The 21,258-nt window shown below is 47.8% G+C and overlaps 1 protein-coding gene across 2 annotated transcripts in view; it reads right to left on the reverse strand.

Moving 5' to 3' along the window:
* Positions 1 to 21,258, reverse strand: part of MEGF11 (multiple EGF like domains 11) — a 195,375-nt gene that overhangs the window by 88,293 nt on the left and 85,824 nt on the right. For both annotated transcript variants that reach the window (XM_029066601.2, XM_029066597.2), the window contains exon 5: positions 12,996 to 13,088. In XM_029066601.2, the coding sequence (XP_028922434.1) occupies positions 12,996 to 13,088 (93 nt within the window). The remainder of the gene's footprint in view (positions 1 to 12,995; positions 13,089 to 21,258) is intronic.

Here is a 21,258-nt window from a genome sequence, read left to right on the forward strand (position 1 = left end):
CGACAAACCCACGCACTCCACTCAACTAATGCCAGCCTACTCCCAGTACAGTTCCTCGTTCTCATCTCTCTCGCCATCGACCCCTTAATCGCCCCCTCCCTCATGCCTGGAACTCTCTCCCCCTTCACTTTCATTCATTCATTCATTCATTCATTCAATAGTATTTATTGAGCGCTTACTATGTGCAGAGCACTGTACTAAGCGCTTGGGATGAACAAGTCGGCAACAGATAGAGACGGTCCCTGCCATTTGACGGGCTTACAGTCTAATCGGGGGAGACGGACAGACGAGAACGATGGCACTAAACAGCGTCAAGGGGAAGAACATCTCGTAAAAACAATGGCAACTAAATAGAATCAAGGCGATGTACAATTCATTAACAAAATAAATAGGGTAACGAAAATATATACAGTCGAGCGGACGGGTACAGTGCTGTGGGGATGGGAAGGGAGAGGTGGAGGAGCAGAGGGAAAAGGGGAAAATGAGGCTTTAGCTGCAGAGAGGTAAAGGGGGGATGGCAGAGGGAGTAGAGGGGGAAGAGGAGCTCAGTCTGGGAAGGCCTCTTGGAGGAGGTGATTTTTAAGTAAGGTTTTGAAGAGGGAAAGAGAATCAGTTGGCGGAGGTGAGGAGGGAGGGCGTTCCAGGACCGCGGGAGGACGTGACCCAGGGGTCGACGGCGGGATGGGCGAGACCGAGGGACGGCGAGGAGGTGGGCGGCAGAGGAGCGGAGCGTGCGGGGTGGGCGGTAGAAAGAGAGAAGGGAGGAGAGGTAGGAAGGGGCAAGGTGATGGAGAGCCTTGAAGCCTAGAGTGAGGAGTTTTTGTTTGGAGCGGAGGTCGATAGGCAACCACTGGAGTTGTTTAAGAAGGGGAGTGACATGCCCAGATCGTTTCTGCGGGAAGATGAGCCGGGCAGCGGAGTGAAGAATAGACCGGAGCGGGGCGAGAGAGGAGGAAGGGAGGTCAGAGAGAAGGCTGACACAGTAGTCTAGCCGGGATATAACGAGAGCCCATAATAGTAAGGTAGCCGTCTGGGTGGAGAGGAAAGGGCGGATCTTGGCGATATTGTAGAGGTGAAACCGGCAGGTCTCGGTAACGGATAGGATGCGTGGGGTGAACGAGAGGGACGAGTCAAGGATGACACCGAGATCGCGGGCCTGCGGGACGGGAAGGATGGTCGTGCCATCCACGGTGATGGAGAAGTCTGGGAGCGGACCGGGCTTGGGAGGGAAGATGAGGAGCTCAGTCTCGCTCATGTTGAGTTTTAGGTGGCGGGCCGACATCCAGGTGGAGACGTCCCGGAGGCAGGAGGAGACGCGAGCCTAAAGGGAGGGGGAGAGGCCAGGGGCGGAGATGTAGATCTGCGTGTCATCTGCGTAGAGATGGTAGTCAAAGCCGTGAGAGCGGATGAGTTCACCGAGGGAGTGAGTGTAAATGGAGAACAGAAGAGGGCCAAGAACTGACCCTTGAGGAACTCCAACAGTTAAAGGATGGGAGGGGGAGGAGGCTCCAGCGTAGGAGACCGAGAATGATCGGCCAGAGAGGTAAGAGGAGAACCAGGACAGGACAGAGTCCGTGAAGCCAAGGTGAGATAAGGTATGGAGGAGGATCACATCTAACACCGTTCTCCTCACCTTCAAACCCTAATAAAATCACATCTTCTCCAGGAGGCAATTCCTGATTCCTTCCTCCCCGTATAAGTATCCACAACCCCCCCTTTTAAATATTTCATTCAATCGTATTTATTGAGCGCTTACTGTGTGCAAAGCACTGTGCTGAGTGCTTGGGAGAGTACAATAAAACAATAAGCACATTCCCTGCCCACAACGAGCTCACAGTCTTGTTAAGCGCTTACTATGTACACGGAACTTTACTAAGCGCTGGGGTAGATACAAGCTGATCAGGTCGGACGCGGACACCGTGCGGGGCTCACCCCCGTAACGCTTATGTATCCATCTTTATACTCTTTCACCTCCTCCTATCTGTAATTTCTTTGTCAATCAATCGTATTTATTGAGCGCTTACTAAGGGCTGTACTAAGCATTTGGGGAGGTACGGTATAACAGACTTCCCTGCCCACGAGGCGCTTACGGTCAATAGGGCCCACCTCCCCCCGTTTGACAGCAAGTTCCTGTTGGGCCGGAGCCACGTCTACTAATTCGGTTGAACTCTCCTGAGTGCTTAGTACTGTGCTCTACACAGAGTGGGTGCTCAATAGATACTACAGATTGACTGACTGATTGGCAGGGCATGGCAGGGAGCTACTATGGCACGGCATGGCATCTGAGGCCACCCAACTCTACAGTCCAGAAACACATTTCCGCTTCCCTTAAAATCAGCACAGACCACGCTGGGAAATGAACTCTTTTATCCCTCAGTAGCTCCTGAAACCAGTCCTTTTTTTTTTATGGTGTCTGTTAAGCGCTTTCTATGTGCTGAGAACTGTACTAGGTGCTGGGGTAGATAGATACAAGGTAATCAGGGTGGACACAGGGGGCTCACAGACTTAATCCCCATTTTACAGTTGAGGGAACTGGCACCCAAAGATATAAATTGCTCCAGGTCACATCGCGGACAAGTGGCGAAACAAGGATTAGAACCCAGGTCCTTTTTTAAAAATTTTTAAATGGTATTTGCTAAGTGTTTTCTATGTGCCAGGCAGTGTACTAAATGCTGGGGTAGATAGATACAAGCTACTCAGGTTGGACGCAGTCCCTCTCTCCCACAAGGAGCTCACAGTCTCAATCCCCAATTTCCAGATGAAGGAACTGAGGCTCTGAGAAGTAAAGGTTCTAATCCTTGTTTCGCCACTTGTCCGCGATGTGACCCGGAGCAAGGTCACACAACAGATGAGTGGCGGATCCGGGATTAGAACCCAGGTTCTCAGTCTTGTGCTCTATCCACCAGCCCACATTGCTTCCTACGTTCCTTCCCACCTTCAAGATCTGCTGCAATATGATTAGAAAACTCCCTGAATTCAGGATTTAGGGAAGTTGATTTGGCATAGGGGGAGTGAGGGTTTGAGGGTCAGGGAAACCCATGGGTGAGTTTGGGAACTACTGTCCTAGCTCTGGATTGTAAAGTCCTAGAGGGCAGGGGACGTGTGTTGTCCCTCTGCTGTCCAGTGCTCCACATTCAATAATAATGTTGGTATTTGTTAAGTGCCTACTATGTGCAGAGCACTGTTCTAAGCGCTGGGGTAGACACAGGGGAATCAGGTTGTCCCACGTGGGGCTCACAGTCTTAATCCCCATTTTACAGATGAGGGAACTGAGGCACAGAGAAGTTAAGTGACTTGCCCACAGTCACACAGCCGACAAGTGGCAGAGCTGGGATTCGAACTCATGAGCCCTAACTCCAAAGCCCATGCTCTTTCCACTGCGCCACGCTGCTTCTCATAGCTGCTCAGTAAATACCGCTGATGGCCCGATGGGAGTGTGGCCTAGTGGATCTGGGCCTGGGAGTCAGAAGGACCTGGGTTCTAATCCTGGCTCCGTCACTTGTCTGCTGTGTGATCTTGGGGGATTCATTTTACTTCTCGGAGCCTCAGTTCCCTCCGGTAAAATGGGGATGAAGAGAGTGAGCCCCTGGTGGGTCAGGGACTGTGGTCAGGATGATTAGCTTGTATTTACACCAGTGCTTAGAACAGTGCTTGACAATTACCAAGTACCATCATTATTATTATGGTACTCTACTCAGGATTTAGTGGAGGGCTCTCTTCACTTGTCAGCTGTGTGGCTGTGGGCAAGTCACTTAACTTCTCTGTGCCTCAGTTACCTCATCTGTAAAATGGGGATGAAGATTGTAAGCCTCATGTGGGACAACCTGATTACCTTGTATACCCCAGCGCTTAGAACAGTGCTCTGCACATAGTAAGCGCTTAACAAATACCAACATCATTATTATTATTTTCAAAAACCACTTAATCAATCCTACTGACTCACTGGACTGTTCCCTACACCTCGTCTTAGTCATTACTGACGGGAGGGCTTATCTGAGCTCTGACGGTGAGCAGAGATCCGTACAAAGGAGCACACGATGAAAGGGAAAAGACGCAGTCACTCATGGCCTAGGTGCTGGACTCCCAGTCAATCGGGAAACCTGGGTTCAAATTCTGAGTCAGCCCGGCGCCTGCCGGGTGCCCGCAGCGGGCAGCTCGTTGACTGCTCTGGGCCTCCGTTTCTTCATCTGGGAAATGGGGATTCAATACTTGTTCTCCCTCCCACTTAGAACGTGAGCCCCATGTGGGATCGGGACTGTGTCCCATCTGATTATCTTGGATCTAGCACTTATGACATAGTAAGTGCTTAACAAATACCACCATTTTTATTATTTTGAGGAGGTACTTGCTGGTATTTATTGAGGGTTACCAAGTGCCAAGAGAAGCAGCAGCGTGGCTTAGTGGAAAGAACCCGGGCTCGGGAGTCAGAGGTCGTGGGTTCTAATCCTGTCTCCGCCACTTATCGGCTGTGTGACTTTGGGCCAGGCACTTAAATTCTCTGTGCCTCAGTTACCTCATCTGTAAAATGGGGATTAATAATAATAATAATAATGTTGGTATTTGTTAAGCGGTTACTATGTGCAGAGCGCTGTTCTAAGTGCTGGGGTAGATACAGGGTAATTAGGTTGCCCCAAGTGAAGCTCACAGTTTTAATCCCCATTTTAATACCAAGTGTCCAAAGGGTACGGATTCAAGTGCAATTTATGATGATGATGATGATGATGATGATTTAGTGGGTGAGGCAGACAAAAATGAACTCCTCCAAGAACTGTCGCCCATTAAGCCCCCGTTTCCCTTATTCTTCTCCCTTGTATGTTGCCTATGCATTTTAAACATTTGTTATTCACCCCCACAGTAATAATAATGTTGGTATTTGTTAAGTGCTTACTATGTGCAGAGCACTGTTCTAAGTGCTGGGGTAGATGCAGGATAATCAGGTTGTCCCACATGAGGCTCACAGTTAATCTCCATTTTACAGATGAGGTAACTGAGGCACAGAAAAGTGAAGTGACTTGCCCACAGTCACACAGCTGACAAGTGGCAGAGCCGGAATTCAAACCCATGACCTCTGACTCCCAAGCCCGGGCTCTTTCCCCTGAGCCACGCTGCTTCTCCTCACATAATCATAATCTACTTTAATGTCTGTCTCCCCTTCTAAACTGTAAACTCCTGGTGGGCAGCTGCTAATTCTCTTGTATCGTCCTCTCCTAAGCGCTTAGTACGGTGTTCTGCGCCCACTAAGCGCTCAGTAAATACCACCGATGATTGATTGGCTGATGCAGTTTCCCAGGACCGGAGCAGGCTGGTAAATAATAATAATAATAATAATGTTGGTATTTGTTAAGCGCTTACTATGTGCAGAGCACTGTTCTAAGCGCTGGGGTAAACACAGGGGAATCAGGTTGTCCCACGTGGGGCTCACAGTCTTAATCCCCATTTTACAGATGAGGGAACTGAGGCACAGAGAAGTTAAGTGACTTGCCCAGAGTCACACAGCTGACAAGTGGCAGAGCTGGGATTTGAACTCATGAGCCCTGACTCCAAAGCCCGTGCTCTTTCCAAAATGGAGACACTTGCTTATGCGGAGAGCCTCAAGCCGACACAGACATCTGAGGATGAGGTGAACAGTCAGTCTGGGAACAGCAATTGAAGAGAAATCCGAGGCCGCGTTTCATTTTTAGAGTCTGTCGCCGCCGGAAGCCACTTAAGGCTCGACATATGTACATCAAACGCAAGCTTTGGACCAGCCATTAAAGGGCTCGCCTGGCCCTCGGGAACTTCAAAGGCAGAACCGACCTGCATTTTCGCCATTGTAGAGGGCGACGTTCACTCCCTCCGTTCCCCTCTCCAAATGCTTGCTCATTTAGACCTTTTTAAAAAAAACAGTATTTCATTCGATCGTATTTATTGAGCGCTTACTGGGTACAGAGCACTGTACTTAGAGCTTGGGAGAGTACAATATAAGAATAAACAGACACATTCTCGGCCCACAATGTATTTTTTAAGTGCTCACTATGTGCCAGGCACTGTAGTAGATACAAGTTTATCAGGCTGGATGCAGTCCCTGTCTCACATGGGGGTCACAGTCTTAAATCCATTCGACAGATGAGGGAACTGAGGCACCGAAAAGGGATTTGACCTGCCCAAGGTCACACGGGAGTCAAGGGACGGAGGCTGGATTAGAACCCAGGTCCTCTGACTCCCTGGCCCGGGCTCTATCTACCAGGCCATGCTGAGCCTCTTTGGTGATATTGAGTTTGGCACAGGCCGTGGGAAAGGAAGACCTTTAAACATAGGGTGCCATCAAGCAGTAAGTCTGAATCACCTTTATGATTCTTTCTCTTTAAAGTGTCACAATCTGGCAAAGTTAGGTAATGTTCGCCTAACAAATGAAGAACAGGGAAATGGGCACCTTCAAGTTTGCCGGCAAATTAGCACTTGGCCCTTGGTGGACAAAAATAAATAATGCTGGCCTACAGATTCCACACCACCCCTCTCCCCAGATTCGGCCCTCTGATTGACATCAGTGGGCTTTCGGAGTCGTGATCGAATGCAGAAGGCAAACCTAGAAATAATAATAATTATGGGGTTAAGTGTTTACCAGGGGCCAAGCACTGTTCTGAACGTTGGGGTAGATACACGCTAATCAGGTTGGACACGGTCTCTGTCCTGTGTGGGGCTCACAGTCTTCACCCCCATTTTACAGATGAGGTAACTGAGGCAGAAAGAAATTAAGCGACTTGCTCAAGGTCACGTAACAGCAGACGAGTGACGGAGCCGGGATTAGAACCCACATCCTTTGACTCCCCAAGCCCCTGATCTTGCCTTTAGGCCATGCTGCTTCTCTGCTAATTTGCTAATGCCAACCTCTCTGCTAATCGATTTTCATTAAGCAAACCCACTTGAATGACAAAGCAATCCGCTAATTTCAGGGGGAGAGTCGAAACGCGGCTTATTTTCTCTCCGAAAACTCAGCGGCGCCATCATTTTTTTCTATTTTTTTAACGGAATCTCCATTAGCCTAGGCTCGGGGGTTCCCACTCAAGTGGGAAACCGAAACCTAATGGGAATACGGAATGGAAAAATCCACCCGTGGACCTCAGCGATTTCCTTCGGCAGCAGACGGAGAAATCAAATTCCCACCTAGCCGAGCCCTTGCCCCACTGCCAATTATTAAAGTAAAACTAATTTCAAGCACACATTCTTCTCTACATCTGTTAATCTTTCGCTGACAGTGCTATATGTGCGATTTGCAATCATCACACTCCAGCAAACAACAACCCTGTGCACTTCTATAATTAAACGCACACCCTCCTAGAACCAATAGCGGCTCGGGGTTCGTCAGAGCTGTCCGTTACCATGGGCCAGTGTGCCTTTTAGAAATCTGAAGGTTCTCCATGTGCATCCATCTCAATTGAAAATTTTCCCCGTCTCAGGCACAAGGCAAGTTCTGAATCTGGTCGGTAGTGAGCCCGTGTCTAACATTTTACATTCTCAATTCGCACTTCTTTCCCTTCTCCTTTCCCTTCGAGGAGCAGTGTGGCCTAGTGGAAAGAGCTCGGGCCTGGGAGGCAGAGGACCTGGGTTTTGATCCCGGCTCTGCCGTTTGTCCGCTGTGTGACCTTGGGCAAGTCCGTTCACTTCTCTGTGATTCGGTTTCCTGATCTGTAAAACGGGGATTTAATCCCACTCTTCTCCTACTTGGACTATGGGCCCCCTATGGGACAGGGTTGGGTCCGGCCTGATTATATTGTACCTACTCCAGTGTTTAGTACAGTGCTTGGCCCGCAGCAAGTGTTTAACAAATACCACAGTTATTATTATTTTTATTACTCTGCAAGCAGGGCCTAGAGGAAAGAGGCTGGGTCTGGGAGTCAGAGCACCTGGGTTCTAAATCCAGTTCTGCCAATTGCCTGCTGGGTGACCTTGGGCAAATCGCTTTCCTTCTTTGGGCCTCAGTTTCCTCACCTGTAAAATAGGGATTCAATGCCTGTTTGTCCTCCTACTTAGACTGTGGGCACCGGTGAAGAACAGTTTAGAACAGTTTTAGAACAGTTTAGAAAAGTGTTTAGAATAGTAAGGGCTTAACAAATGCAGTAATAATAATAATAATAATACTAATAATGATCTCTTCTCCCACTCCCTCCTGTGTTGCCCTGACTTGCTTCCTTTAGTTATGCCCCTCCTAGCCACATAGTACTATGAACTTATCTTCAATTTATTTATATTAATGTTTGTCCCCCCCACTCTGCAAGTTCGTTGTGGGCAGGGAATGTTTCTGTTTACTGTTCTATCTTACTCTCCCAAGCCCTTAGTCCAGTGCTCTGCACACAGTAAGTGCTCAATAAATACAACTGACTGCCTGGATATTAATAATAAAAAAAGACTGGGCTTGGCCAAGGTTCTTCATTTCCCCTTTCCAACTGTGACCTTTTATCCCTCTGAGTGACCCCCTCTGGGCACCTCTGCTGGTGGACAGGGGTACACTGGGGTGGAGTTTGGGGGGAGAAGGAGGGGAGAGGAAAGAAAGAAAGGCAGCCCCAGAACCTGCCTCTCCCGGCATGCACTACCCCCTCAGGGATGGGGAGGGGGGCTCTGTCTCTGAAAGGGAGGGGCCTCTCTCCTACAGCCCAGGAGTGTCCCTTACATCCTCTGTGCTGGCCTTGCCACCAAGTTTATGCTTCAGTTCTCTTCAATCCATCGATCAAAAGTATTTATTGAGCGTTTATAGGTGCAGAGTCCTGGACTAAGCGCTTGGGAGAGGACACTACGATCAATCGATGGTATTTATTGAGCGCTTACTGTGTGCAGAGCACTGGATTAAGCTCTTGGGAGAGGGCAATATAATCGATCGATGGCATTTATTGAGGGCTGACTGTAATCAGAGCACTATACTGAGCAGACAGAAAGGTTCAGCTCCTCCTTTCTGCTCTCCTTCTTCTCCCCCTCCCTCAGGTCCCGCACAGAGCCCAGGGTTTGGGGGTCTCCCTGCTCCCCCTCAGAAGAGCCACCCCGTCCTCTTGGCCAGTGGCACCCAGGCCGCTCCCCCCAAGCCTGCTTCCCAACACACCCCAGTTCCCACTAACCACTGGACTAACTGGCCAGTGGGCTTGGGGCCTCAGGATACGGTGCAGGAACTCACGACTGCCCACCCTCTCTGTCTGCCGGAGTTCATCCTCGAGGAGCAGGGCCCACTTGAACCCAGAACCCGCTCTCATCGCTCCCCCTTCTTCGAGTGGCTTCCGGGCCGGCACACCAAACTCTCTCGCTCACGTAAACTCTCTTTATGTCCATCTGTGGAATTTATTTATTTCTGTTTATGTCTGTCTCTCCCTCTAGACTGTAAACTCGCTGTGGGCAGGGAATGTGTCTGTTGTATTGTTGTACGTTCTTCCAAGTGCTTAGGACAGTGCTCCGCACACAGTCAGCCCTCGATAAATACGACTGAATAAACGAACAAATGAGTGAATTCTATCCTCTAAGGCTTAGGCCGCAAAACGGATTCATAGAGGAACACGGACTCTCTTCATTCGGTTGCCCGAATGTGAACGCTGCCCCGGGTGCGACTAAGCCGAAACATTTCCATGTGAATCCTTGGGTATCGTTTATAAAAGTTAACAGGGCATGTTTAATTTAGGAATTGGCTCACATTCCCCTTTTTTACAGCTGAAAGCTCGTAAATGAAATAGACTGGATCGCTGCCCGGTGTGGAAATAAAAGTTATGAATAATGTTTCTATCTCAATCATTGTCAGTGCTTTAATATTCCTAATTACTTTAAAAAGCTAGAGATTCAATATAGGAAAACTCTTTTTTTTTCTTTTTATCTTCATTTGCAAGATGAGTGCTGTTTAATAAGAGTCACTCCATGGGCTTTATTCAGGGTGGGTGATCAGTAAACTGACACCTCATCCTTTACTCTTCATGATCACCCAGAAGAGAGATTTTATGACCTCACACGCCATCACTTGCTGCCTCCCCAAGTTTGTTATTTTAACATCTCTAAATGATCTGTGTTGATCTCTGCATCTCTATCAAACCAGAGTTCTTTCCATGCTGGAGAAGCACTGCGACCTAGTGGCTAGAGCACGTGCCTGGGAGTCAGAAGGACCTGGGTTCTAATCTCAGCTCCGCCACTTGCCCGCTGTCTGACTTTGGGGAAGTCACTTCACTTCTCATCTGTAAAATAGGGATAAAGAGTGTGAACCCCACTTGGGATCTGATTACCCTGTATCTGTCCTAATGCTTAGAACAGTATCGGGTACATAGTAAGCACTTACCAAATGCCAAAAAACTAAGAAGCAAACAAACAAAAAAGACAAACCAAGAAACACAACCCCAGTCCCTGCCCTTTCTGTCACCCTGGAAGAAATTTTAGATCAGGCCTCAAAGAAATCAGGCTGCAGACAAATCTTACCTGACAATCCTTCTCCCTGATTATTCACGGTCACTGGGGCTGATGATTCGACTAGCTACTCAGGGTTTTTTTTTTTATGGTATTTGTTAAGCGCTTACTATGTGTCAAGCGCTATTCTTGACACAAGACCATCAAGTTGGACCCAGTTCCCGTTCTGTGTAGGGCTCAGTCTAAATCAGAGCGGGGAGGATTTAATCCCCATTTTATGGATGAAGTCATTGAGGCGCAGAGAAGTAAAGTGACTTGCCCAGGGTTCCCTGGGGATGCTGGAAAGAGTGCAAGCTTGTCCGTAGGCCGTAAGCTCGTTGAGGGAGGGGGACGTGTCTGCTAACTGTAGTATCGCATTCTCCCAAACGATTAATACAATGCTCTACACATAATAAACACTCAATAAATACTATTATTGAGTGGAAGGAAATGGAAGGTTCTGTGTGCACTCCTAGACCATTTGAACCTCTCTGCCTGGTTTTTACATCCACACATATACCACACAAACACACATCATGCCTCCCCCCCGCCCCCAGCCATTTCCCTCACAGGCTTCAACAGTTTGAAATCTCCCTGCCAGCTCTTGGAGCTCCAAAGCTGAAATCTCCTTCCCCAACAAAGGATGAAAGCAGGTTATGTCTCCAGCCTCTCCCATTTCCAACTCCCAACCGAATCCCAACCGAATCCCATCCGAGGCCAAGGGCCACCCGGAGGAAACCCAGAATGCCAGGGCTCCTTTCCATGCCATTTCCCCAGATGTTTGCCCAGACCCTTCAGGTGCCTTTGTTTCTCATCCCATAACTCACAGTTAACATGTCCAAAGAAAGGGGGCCGACAATCACCGATAAACAAGATAATAGGACACATGAAAGGAAATAGTTCCCTAAGCTGGACTGGAGTTACTTTTTTATTTTTCACCACTCAGAAGGAGCCTTGCAGGATACAGCTAGATCGACCCTACTTTGAGGCAAACTAAGAGAACTGGAGTCGTACGTACCGGAGATAAACATGTACGATACCTATGTGCTCTGTATATGCATAGAAGCACACATAGCTCACATCAAATATAACCTTTCTCACATGGTGCCCCCCTTCAATCAATGTATAAGGAGAAATCAGAGAAACAGCATGGCCTAGTGGATAAAGCACAGGTCTGAGAGTCAGAGGACCCGGGTTCTAAACCCGGCTCTGCCACTTGTCTGCTGTGTGACCATGGGCAAGTCACTTCACTTCTCTGGGCCTCAGTTTCCCCATCTGTTAAATGGGGGCTCGATTCCATTCCTTGCTACCGTGACTGTGAGCCTTATGCAAGACAGGGACTGAATTCGAACTGACAACCTTGAATCTACCCCAGCGCTTAGAACAGTGCCTGGCACATAGTAAGAACTTAAATACAATGATAATAGCTAACATCATTATTATTATTAAAGCTCCAGAAATGCTTTCTTCTTTTCTTAGAGTGGATAGAGGCAAGGCCTACCGGAAACAAGCTTAATGGCAGGTTGCAAAAATCTCTCAGAATCCACTCACGTCTTACTGACATTGGTAACGTCTAATTCGTTGAATGGTTAGCAGGACTGGCTCTGGCTCTCGGACACTATCCAGCCCAGGTAGCCTGAAAACCTTTGCTGGAGGCCTCAGTGTGCCTCCTGGTTGACCAGAGACCCACCTGACGGCTGCTGGCAACCCCATGCTACTTTCCCTTCGCCCTTTTGCCAGCCTGCAGCCTCCCGGTGCAGCAGTAGGGTGAAGGGGCAGGCCTGGGAGACTGAGAAAGCCAGAAACGCAGCCGGGAAATCTTTTTAAATTTTTTTTGTATTTGTATGGTATTTGTTAAATGCTTACTTTGTTCCAGGCACTTAGTATAGTGCCTGACACATAGTAAGTGCTTAACAGATACAATCATTATTATTATTACTAAGTCCTGGGGTAAATCCAAGCTAATTAAGTCGAACACAGTCCTCGTTTTATACAGGGCTCACAAGCTTAATCCCTATTTTACAGATGAGGGAACTTAGGCCTAAAGAGGTTTTTTTCGTTTTTTTAAATGATATTTGTTAAACGCTTTCTAAGTGCCAAGCACTCGACCAAGTGCTGGGGTAGGTACAAGATAATCAGGTTGGACAAAGTCCCTGTCCCACATAGGGCTCACAGACTCAATCCCCACTTCTACAGATGAGGTAACTGAGGCCCGGAGAAGTGAAGTGACTTGCCCAAGGCCCCCACAGCAAGTACGTGGCAGAGCCGGGATGAGAATCCAGGTCCTTCTGACTTCTAGGCTCGTGTTCTATCCACTAGGCTGCATCGAAGTGAAGTGACTTGCCCCTGGTGACCTAGCAGACATGTGGCGGACGAATGCACGATGTCCCTTGGTCAGACTCCAAGGCCTAACAAAGGAGATGGTCTTTCCAACACCCCGGTCCCGTTCGTCTAGCGCAGCCGCCCCTCGGGGATAGTGGCTGCCCATTGGGCGTACAGACCCAAGCCAGGAGAGGCCCGGTTCCGGAGCCCACTGTCCCGCGGGCAGCCACGGGCCCGGACGGACAGGGTCGCGCTACAGCCCGAGGAAGAGGGCGTCCCGGCCGACTCACCGCTCGAGCAGTCGCTCCCTCCCCAGCCGGGCTCGCAGTGGCAGGTGTCCGGGGAGACGCATCTCCCGTGCTTACACTCCTCGCTGCACAGCGCTGGGGGACAAGATCAAAACGAACAGTTAGACAAAACCGACATGGAACACGGTGGCGGCGAGCTGTCATTCAGTCAATCGGATTTATTGAGCACTTACTGTGTGCAGAGCACTAGATGAAGCGCTTGGGAGAGTATAATATAACAATAAATACACATTCCCTGACCACAGCAAGCTTCATAGATTAGATTGAATCGGTCGGTAGTATTTAATGAGCGTTTACTGTATGCAGAGCACTGAACTAAGGGCTTGGGAGAGTATGCTATAATAATAAATAGACACGTTCCCTGCCCAGGGTCTAGAGGAGGAGAGAGACATAAATAGAAATAAATTACAGATACATATGTAAGTGGTGTGGGGCTGGGAGGGAGGATGGGAATGAAGGGAGCAAGTCAGGGTGACAAAGAAAAGAGTGGGAGAAACAGAAAAGGACTTATTCAGGGAAAAGCATTGGACTAGGCCCTTCTTTAAAAAATGGCATTTGTTAAACTCTATGTGTCAGGCACTATACTAAGCACTGGGTTAGATACAGTTGTCAGGTTGGACACAATCCCTGTCTCATGAGGGGCTCGCAGTTTTAATCCCCATTTTATAGATGAAGTAATAATAATAATAATAATGATGGTGGTATTTGTTAAGTGCTTACTATGTGCCAAGCACTGTTCTAAGCACTGGGGTAGATACAAGGTAATCAGGGTGTCCCACGTGGGGGTCACAGTCATAACTCTCATTTTACAGATGAGGTAACTGAGGCACAGAGAAGTTGAGTGACTTGCCCAAAGTTACACAGCTGATAAGTGGCAGAGGCACGATTAGAACTCAAGATCTCTGACACCCAAGCCCAGCCTCTTTCCATTAAGCCACGCTGGAACTGAGGCACTGTGTGAAGTGACTTGCCCAAGGTCACACAGCAGATAAGGGGCAGAGTCAGGATTAGAACCCAGGTCCTTCTGACTCCCAGGCCAGCGCTCTGTCCACTAAGCCAAGCTGCTTCCCTTGGGAGAGGAGACCATAAGCAATGTTACGCTCGGCTTTGAATGAGCTTGGGGAATGGCTGTGGCTTACGGTGGGAGACAGTGTGAGCATTCAGGTACTACAACTACTAGAAATAATAATAATAATAATATTAATAACCTCTCGCCCATGTTATGTCTCTGGCCTGGCACACCCTTCCTCCTCATAATCAACAGACAGTGACTGTCCCCTGCTTCAAAGCCTTATTGAAGGCACATCTTCTCCAAGAGGCCTTCCCTTTCCTCTTCTCCCACTTCCTTCTGCATCGCCCTGACCTGCTCCCTTTATTCATCCTCCCTCCCACCTCCACAGCACTTATATCCCTATCTGCCATTTATTTATTTAAATTAATGTCTGCCTCCCTCGCTAGACTTTAAACTCGCTGTGGGCCGGGGATGTGTCTACCAGCTCTGTTATATTGTTATATTGTACTCTCCCAACCGCTTAATACAGTGCTCTGCAAACATTAAGTGCTCAATAAATAGGATTGATGTACTAATAATAATTCAAAACATGATCATCGTGGTAAGTGGTTACTATGTGTCAGGCACCGTACTAAATTCTGGAGTAGATACAAGATAATCCGATTAGACACAGTCTCCTTCCCACATGGGGCTCACAGTCTAAGTGGGAGGGAGAATGGGTAATTGAATCCCCACTTTACAGATGAGGAAACTGAGGCACAGAGATGGGAAGTGCAAGCGGCAAAGCCAGGAGTAGCATCCAGGTCCTCTGACTCCTAACGTGAGTCCTAACCAGTAGTCCAAGCAGTCCGGTGAAATCAATCCTGCAGACCCTCAGGACGGAAGGACTCTCACTGCCCAACCTCGGGTAGCTAGAGGGAGAACGAAGCCACGGAAATCATTTCACTCTAGCTTTCCCAGGAAGGAGACCAATCGATCAACCAGTCGGAGCACTGTACTAAGCGCTTGGGAGACTACAATACTTGGTACAATACTTGGTAGACACATTCCCAGCCCACAGTGGGCTTACAGTCTAGAGCTACCCAGTTCAAGAAGACCACAGATTGACCTTGCCACCATTCCCCCCTCCCCCCAGCCCGATAGCCATTCAGTAGACAAAATTGGGTTCCACCTTATTATTAGGACATTTATCAGAGGCTTACTAGGTGTCAAGCACTCTGCTAAGCACTGGGGTAGATCAGACACGGCCGCCGCCCTACAAGGGGCTCACCGTCTAATAGGGAAGGAGAGCAGATATCGCATCCTTATATTTAGAGACGAGGAAACTGAGGGCCAGAGAGGTCAAGAGGCTTGCCCGAGGTGACCCCGCAGCCCGGGGGGCAAGGACAGGATTAGAACGCAGGTCTCCTGACTCCCAGTTCTGCGCTCTTTCCACTAGACCACCCTGCCTCCTGTCCCACCTTCCTACAAGTCTTTCTCCAAAGGTCTTTCAGGTCAACGTCTGGCTAGGTGTTTCCTCCCAGCCACCAACACACACATCCCCAAATATCACCCCCAATCTATCATGGAGCGCTTACTGCGTGCAGAGCACTGTATTAAGCACTTGTGAGAGGACAACAGAACAGATACATTCCCTGCCAAGGTGTCAGCAAAATCCACCAAGTGTACAAAAAGCTGCAAAAAGCAACAGCTAATTATAAGACTAATTAAGAGAGACATCCATGAGGAAAATTGTAATTACAGAATGCTTTGCTATTTCTGATTGGGAAGTCAAATGCCACCGCCTTAACTTGGGGGGGAAAATAGTGAGTTTTGGTGAATTCCAGAGTACTAGAAAGGGGAAGGAGTGGAAGGGAGAGAAAGAGAAATTATCCCATTTTCCCGTGGATGGAATCTCTCCCTTCTCAACTAAAGATCAAATGATTAATGGTATTTATTGCACGCTTACCACAGGGAGAGACCTGAAATATTTATTTATTTTTATTTTATTTATTGTGGCATTGGTTAAACCCTTACTACATGCCAGGCGCTGTAGTAAGCGCTGGGGTGGATAGAAGAAAATCGGCTTGGACACAATTCCTGTCCCACAGGGGGCTCACACTCTTAAACCCCATTTTACAGATGTGGTAACTGAGGGCCAGAGAAGTGAAGTGACTTGCCCAAGGTCACATAGCAGACAAGGGACGGAGCCGGGATTAGAACCCAGGTCCTTCTGACTCCCAGGCCTGGGCTCTATCCACTAGGCTTAAGCGTTTGGGAGAGTACAATACAACAGAGTTGGTAGACGGGTTCCCTGCCCACCAGAAGCTTAAAGTCTAGACATTAATAGAAATCAATAAATAACTGAAATGAACATAAGTACTGTGGGGCTAAGGGAGTGGTGAATGTCAAGTGCTTAAAGGGGACGGATTCAAGTGTATAGGCAACGCAAAAGAGAGGGGGAACGGGGGAATTGCAGGCTTAGTCAGGGAAGGCCTTTTGGAAGAAATTTGATTTTTAGTAAGGCTTTAGAGGTGCTTTTTATTCCACATGCATTCTACTCCTATTTCCCAATTCCTTCCCCTCACAGCAACACTTGACATTCCCAGGAACGAGCAGAAAGCATTCCTCTGTAGAGAGAGCTTTACATCAATCGGCCAGAAGGCAGATGTATCCATATTTTAATTTCTTTGTGAAAGTCTCGGTACCATTCTAGGTAAGTGAAGAGTTCTAAAGAGCGTAGAGGTGTTTTTTCCCTACATTCTAAATAGGGAGGCAAGACAGATGTAAAGAAAAAATTGCTTCCCTACAATGAAACATCTTTATGTATAATATCTTGGATTTGAAGAGTGCATTTTGTCTAGGCAATGTGCTTTTACATTACTCATCTTATTTGTCCTCATAAAGTCCTACGGTATAGAGAGAAACAAGCATAATGTTCAGCTGGGCGAGACATAGCCCCCTTCCCTCACCTACTTACTCCCCCTCAGTCCCGGCACTTAAAACGGTTTCCCCATCTCCCCATCTAGACTGTAAGCTCGTTGTGGACAGGGAATGTGCCTGTTATTATATTGTGCTCTCCCAACCGCTTCATACAGTGCTCTGCACACGGTAAGCACTCAATAAATACAATCGATCGATTGACTGATTTCTCCAGTGGCTCCCGGGCACCCCCCTCCGCCCACGCCCCCGAAGGTAGTGTCACAAAGGAGGCATGTGTGGTAAAGTTGGAACCGATTTTTTTCTTTTATGGTATTTGTTAAGCACTTACTATATGTCGAACACTATTCTAAGTGCTGGGGTAGATTCACGTTAATTAGGCGGGACACAGTTCCTGTCCCGCATGGGGCTCACAGTCTAAGTAGGAGGGAGAACAGGACAACTGAGGCACAGAGGAGTTAAGTGACTTGACCCCGGTCACTCAGAATGGTACCGAGACTTTCACATAGAAATTAAAATATGGATAAAATCTGCCTTCTGGCCAATTGATGTAAAGTTCTCTCTACAGAGAAATGCTTTCTGTTCTTTCCTGGGAATGTCAAGTGTTGCTGTGAGGGGAAGGAGTTGGGAAAGAGGAGTACAGTGCATGTGGAATAAAATCACCTGGCAGGATCAGGGTTAGTACCCAGGTCCTCTGACTCCCAGGCCTGAGCTCTTTCCACGCTGCTTCTTGATGCATTGTAAAGCCGAAACAGGGTGTATTATTACTATCATTATTATTATTGCATTTGTTAAACGCTTAATATGTGTCAAGTATTGTTCTAAGAGTTGGGTAGTTACAAAATAACCCGGTTGGTCACAGTCCCCGTCCCACATGGGGCTCGCAGTCTAAGTACAAAGGAGAACAGGATATACATTTAGAAGCACGAGTGTCATTCGGCGTAGCTTGAAACGTCTTCAGATGAAGCCACCCTGTCAGTGCTTGACCGATGCAGCAGATGAAAATAATGAATCCCCCAGGAGAGAGGCGGGGTGGGGGAGGAGAGGATGATGGGAGGCGGAAGAGAGATTACAAAGACTCCATTTCTCCCTCCCCAGGTTTAAGCTGTCAGACGCCAGCTGCTGCCATCGAGTCTTGTCACCCTCCTGGCAAGACACCTGGCGGGTTCTAGCTCCTCCTAGCAAGGCCTAGCCACGTCCTGACCGGGGGCCGGATTGCTGAGTCCTACTTACAGATGAAAAGGAGGAGGCAGAAGAACCGGGGTAAGCTTTGACTCCGTTCGCTCTCTCTTTCTCAATCGCCCTCTCTCCCTTTCCCTCCCTCTCTCTCTCCTTCCCTCTCTCTCTCTTTTAATGGCATTGGTTAAGACCTTAAGAGAAGCAGCGTGGCTCAGTGGAAAGAGCCCAAGCTTGGGAGTCAGAGGTCATGGGTTCAAATCCCGGCTCTGCCCCCTGTCAGCCGTGTGACCTAGAGCAAGTCACTTAACTTCTCTGTGCCTCAGTTACCGCATCTGTAAAATGGGGATTAAGTGTGAGCCCCATGTGGGACAACCTGATTACCCTGTATCTACCCCAGCGCTTAGAACAGTGCTCTGCACATAGCAAGCGCTTAACAAATACCAACACTATTATTATTATTATGTGTCAGGCACTATACTAAGCAATCTGGTTGGACACAGTTCCTGTCCCACGTGGGGTTCACAGTCTAAATTCCCATTTTACAGATGGGGGAACTGAGGCCCAGAGAGGTGAAATGTCTTGCCCAATGTCACACAGCAGACTAGTGGCAAGGCCAGGATTAGAATCCAGGTCCTTCTGACTCCCAGGCCTGTGCTCTATCCACTGCGCTGCTTCCCTAACAGAATGAGATCCCTGGTGCATAGAGATGAGGGTCAAACCCAGAGCGTTGGAATCCAGTGGGGATCTTGGGGTCGGGCCCAGAAAGAGCTGGGCTTCATCTCTCAATAAATATAATTGATTGAAACCAGGGCTTCCAACGTTCATGGCAGAAGGAAGGAGCTTTTGTCCTGCTCCAATCTTTAGCGTTTTCAGACTCATTTTCCATTCTATTAGCATTCCACCCAAGGCAATCCAGAGGCCCCTAAGGTAATTTTAGTCATACATTTAGTCTGGCCATTTGCAAACGATCTTGCTAGGTAATGGAACTATAAAAATTACTTACACAGAAAGGTCAAGAAGAGATAACTTTATGCTGCTCTGTTACACTCAGTTCTCCTCTGATATAGGGATTACATTCAGTCATTCAATTGCATTTATTGAACGCTTATCGTGTGCGTAGCACTGTGCTAAGTGTGGGAGAGTACAATTCAACAATAAACAGACACATTCCCTGCCCACAGTGAGTTTACAGTCTAGAAGGGGGGAGACAGGCTTTAATATACACCAATAAATAAATAGATAAATGACAAATAAATAGATGACAGAGATGTACATGAGTGAGGTGGGGCTGGGAGGGGGGTTGAACAAAGGGAGCAGGCCAGGGTGATGCAGAAGGGAGGGAGAGAAGAGGAAAAAGGGGGCTTAGTCAGGGAAGCCCTCTTGGAGGAGATGTGACCTCAGAACATCGTGTTATGGGAAAACCAGATTACGGCGACCATGGATCCAATGGGAATGGGTAGGAATACGGAGTTGAAAGCTACCACCGAGACTGGCTTTTTTCCATACAAAGTCCTCAATTATCATTAGGTCCAATCGATCAGTGGTATTTATTGTGTGCTTACTAAGTGGAGGGCACTGTACTAGGCATTTGAGAGTACAATCTATCAATGGTATTTATTGAGTGCTCACTGTGTGCAGGGCACTGAACCTAAGCACTTGGGAGAGGACAATATAACAGAGTTGGTAGACACATTCCTTGCCCATTTCCAAGCTTACAGTCTATAGGTGACCCTGGACCTCAAGGAATTTACAGGCTAGTGGGGGAGACTGATAGAGAAATAAATTACAAGGCGGAGGAAGTAATAGAGTATAAAGATATAGATGAAAGCTCATCAATCAATTGGTGGTATTTATTGAGCATCTATTATGTACAGTGCACTAAACTAAGCACTTGGGAGAGGACCATGCAACAGAATTGGTGGACACATTACCTGCCCATAAAGAATTTAGAGTCTGGAGCGGGAGGCAGACATTAATATAAATAAATCAGGAATTGGGAAGAGCCCGGGCCCGGGAGTCAGAAGGACCTGGATTCTAATCCTGACTCTGCCACTTGTCTCCTGTGTGACTTAAAGTCACTTAAATTCTCTGGGCCTCATTTGTAAAATGGAGATTAAGACCATGAACCCTATGTGGGAAGCTTGTCCTCTAGACTGTAACCTCGCTGCAGGGAGGTAATGTGTCTGTTTACTGTTATATTGTACTTTCCCCAGCGATTAGTACAGTGCCTTGCACACAGTAAGTGCTCAATAAATATGATTGTCTAAATGAGTGAACAGGGACTGTGTCCAATACGATTATCTTGTGTCCATCCCAACGCTTAGTATAGTGCCTGGAACATAGCAAGTGCCTAACAAGTGCCATTAAAAAAAAGGAATTTATAGTATATAATTTAAAGATATGTAGATGAGTGCTTACACACTGTTCTGCCTAACCTAGACACTAGACCCTCTTCTGGATCGAGGGAAGTTGTCTGTCACGTGAAGAACTTCTCCAGTCCCCCAGGAGGAATGACCCAGGCATTCCAGATGTGCTGAAATCCCGGGGTTTATATGAGTGGGACTTTCCCTATCCCTGATTCCACCCCACATCAAGGAGCCGGCTCCTTTTATTCAATTCATTCATTCATTCAATCGTATTTATCGAGTGCTTACTGTGTCCAAAGCACTATACTAAGTGCTTTACCATTAGCATTCTTGGTGGGTGGATCACACCCTTCCAGAGTTGGATTTGTCCTGAAAGTCTCACAAACTATTGCCAAAATGCCCATTTCGGGAAGCTGCGCTCAACCATGACTTATTTTGCCACGATCAAGGTCAACCGGCAACCGTTACTGGGGGTGGGGAGGGGAGGATTGCTCTCCCCACCTTCAAAGCCTTATTGAGGGCACATCTCCTCCAAGAAGCCTTCCCTAAGCCCTTCTCTCCTCTCTCCCACTCCCTTCTGTATCACCTTGACTTGCTCCCTTCATTCAACCTCCCTCCCAGCCCCACTTATGTGTAAAACTGTAATTTATTTATCTATATATAATAATAATGTTGGTATTTGTTAATTGTTTACTCTGTGCAGAGCACTGTTCTAAGCACTGGGGTATTAATGTCTGTCTCCCCCTCTAAACTGTGAGCTCCTTGTGGG

This window comes from Ornithorhynchus anatinus, chromosome 5 (genome assembly GCF_004115215.2).
Source record: "Ornithorhynchus anatinus isolate Pmale09 chromosome 5, mOrnAna1.pri.v4, whole genome shotgun sequence".
Lineage (NCBI taxonomy): Eukaryota > Metazoa > Chordata > Mammalia > Monotremata > Ornithorhynchidae > Ornithorhynchus > Ornithorhynchus anatinus.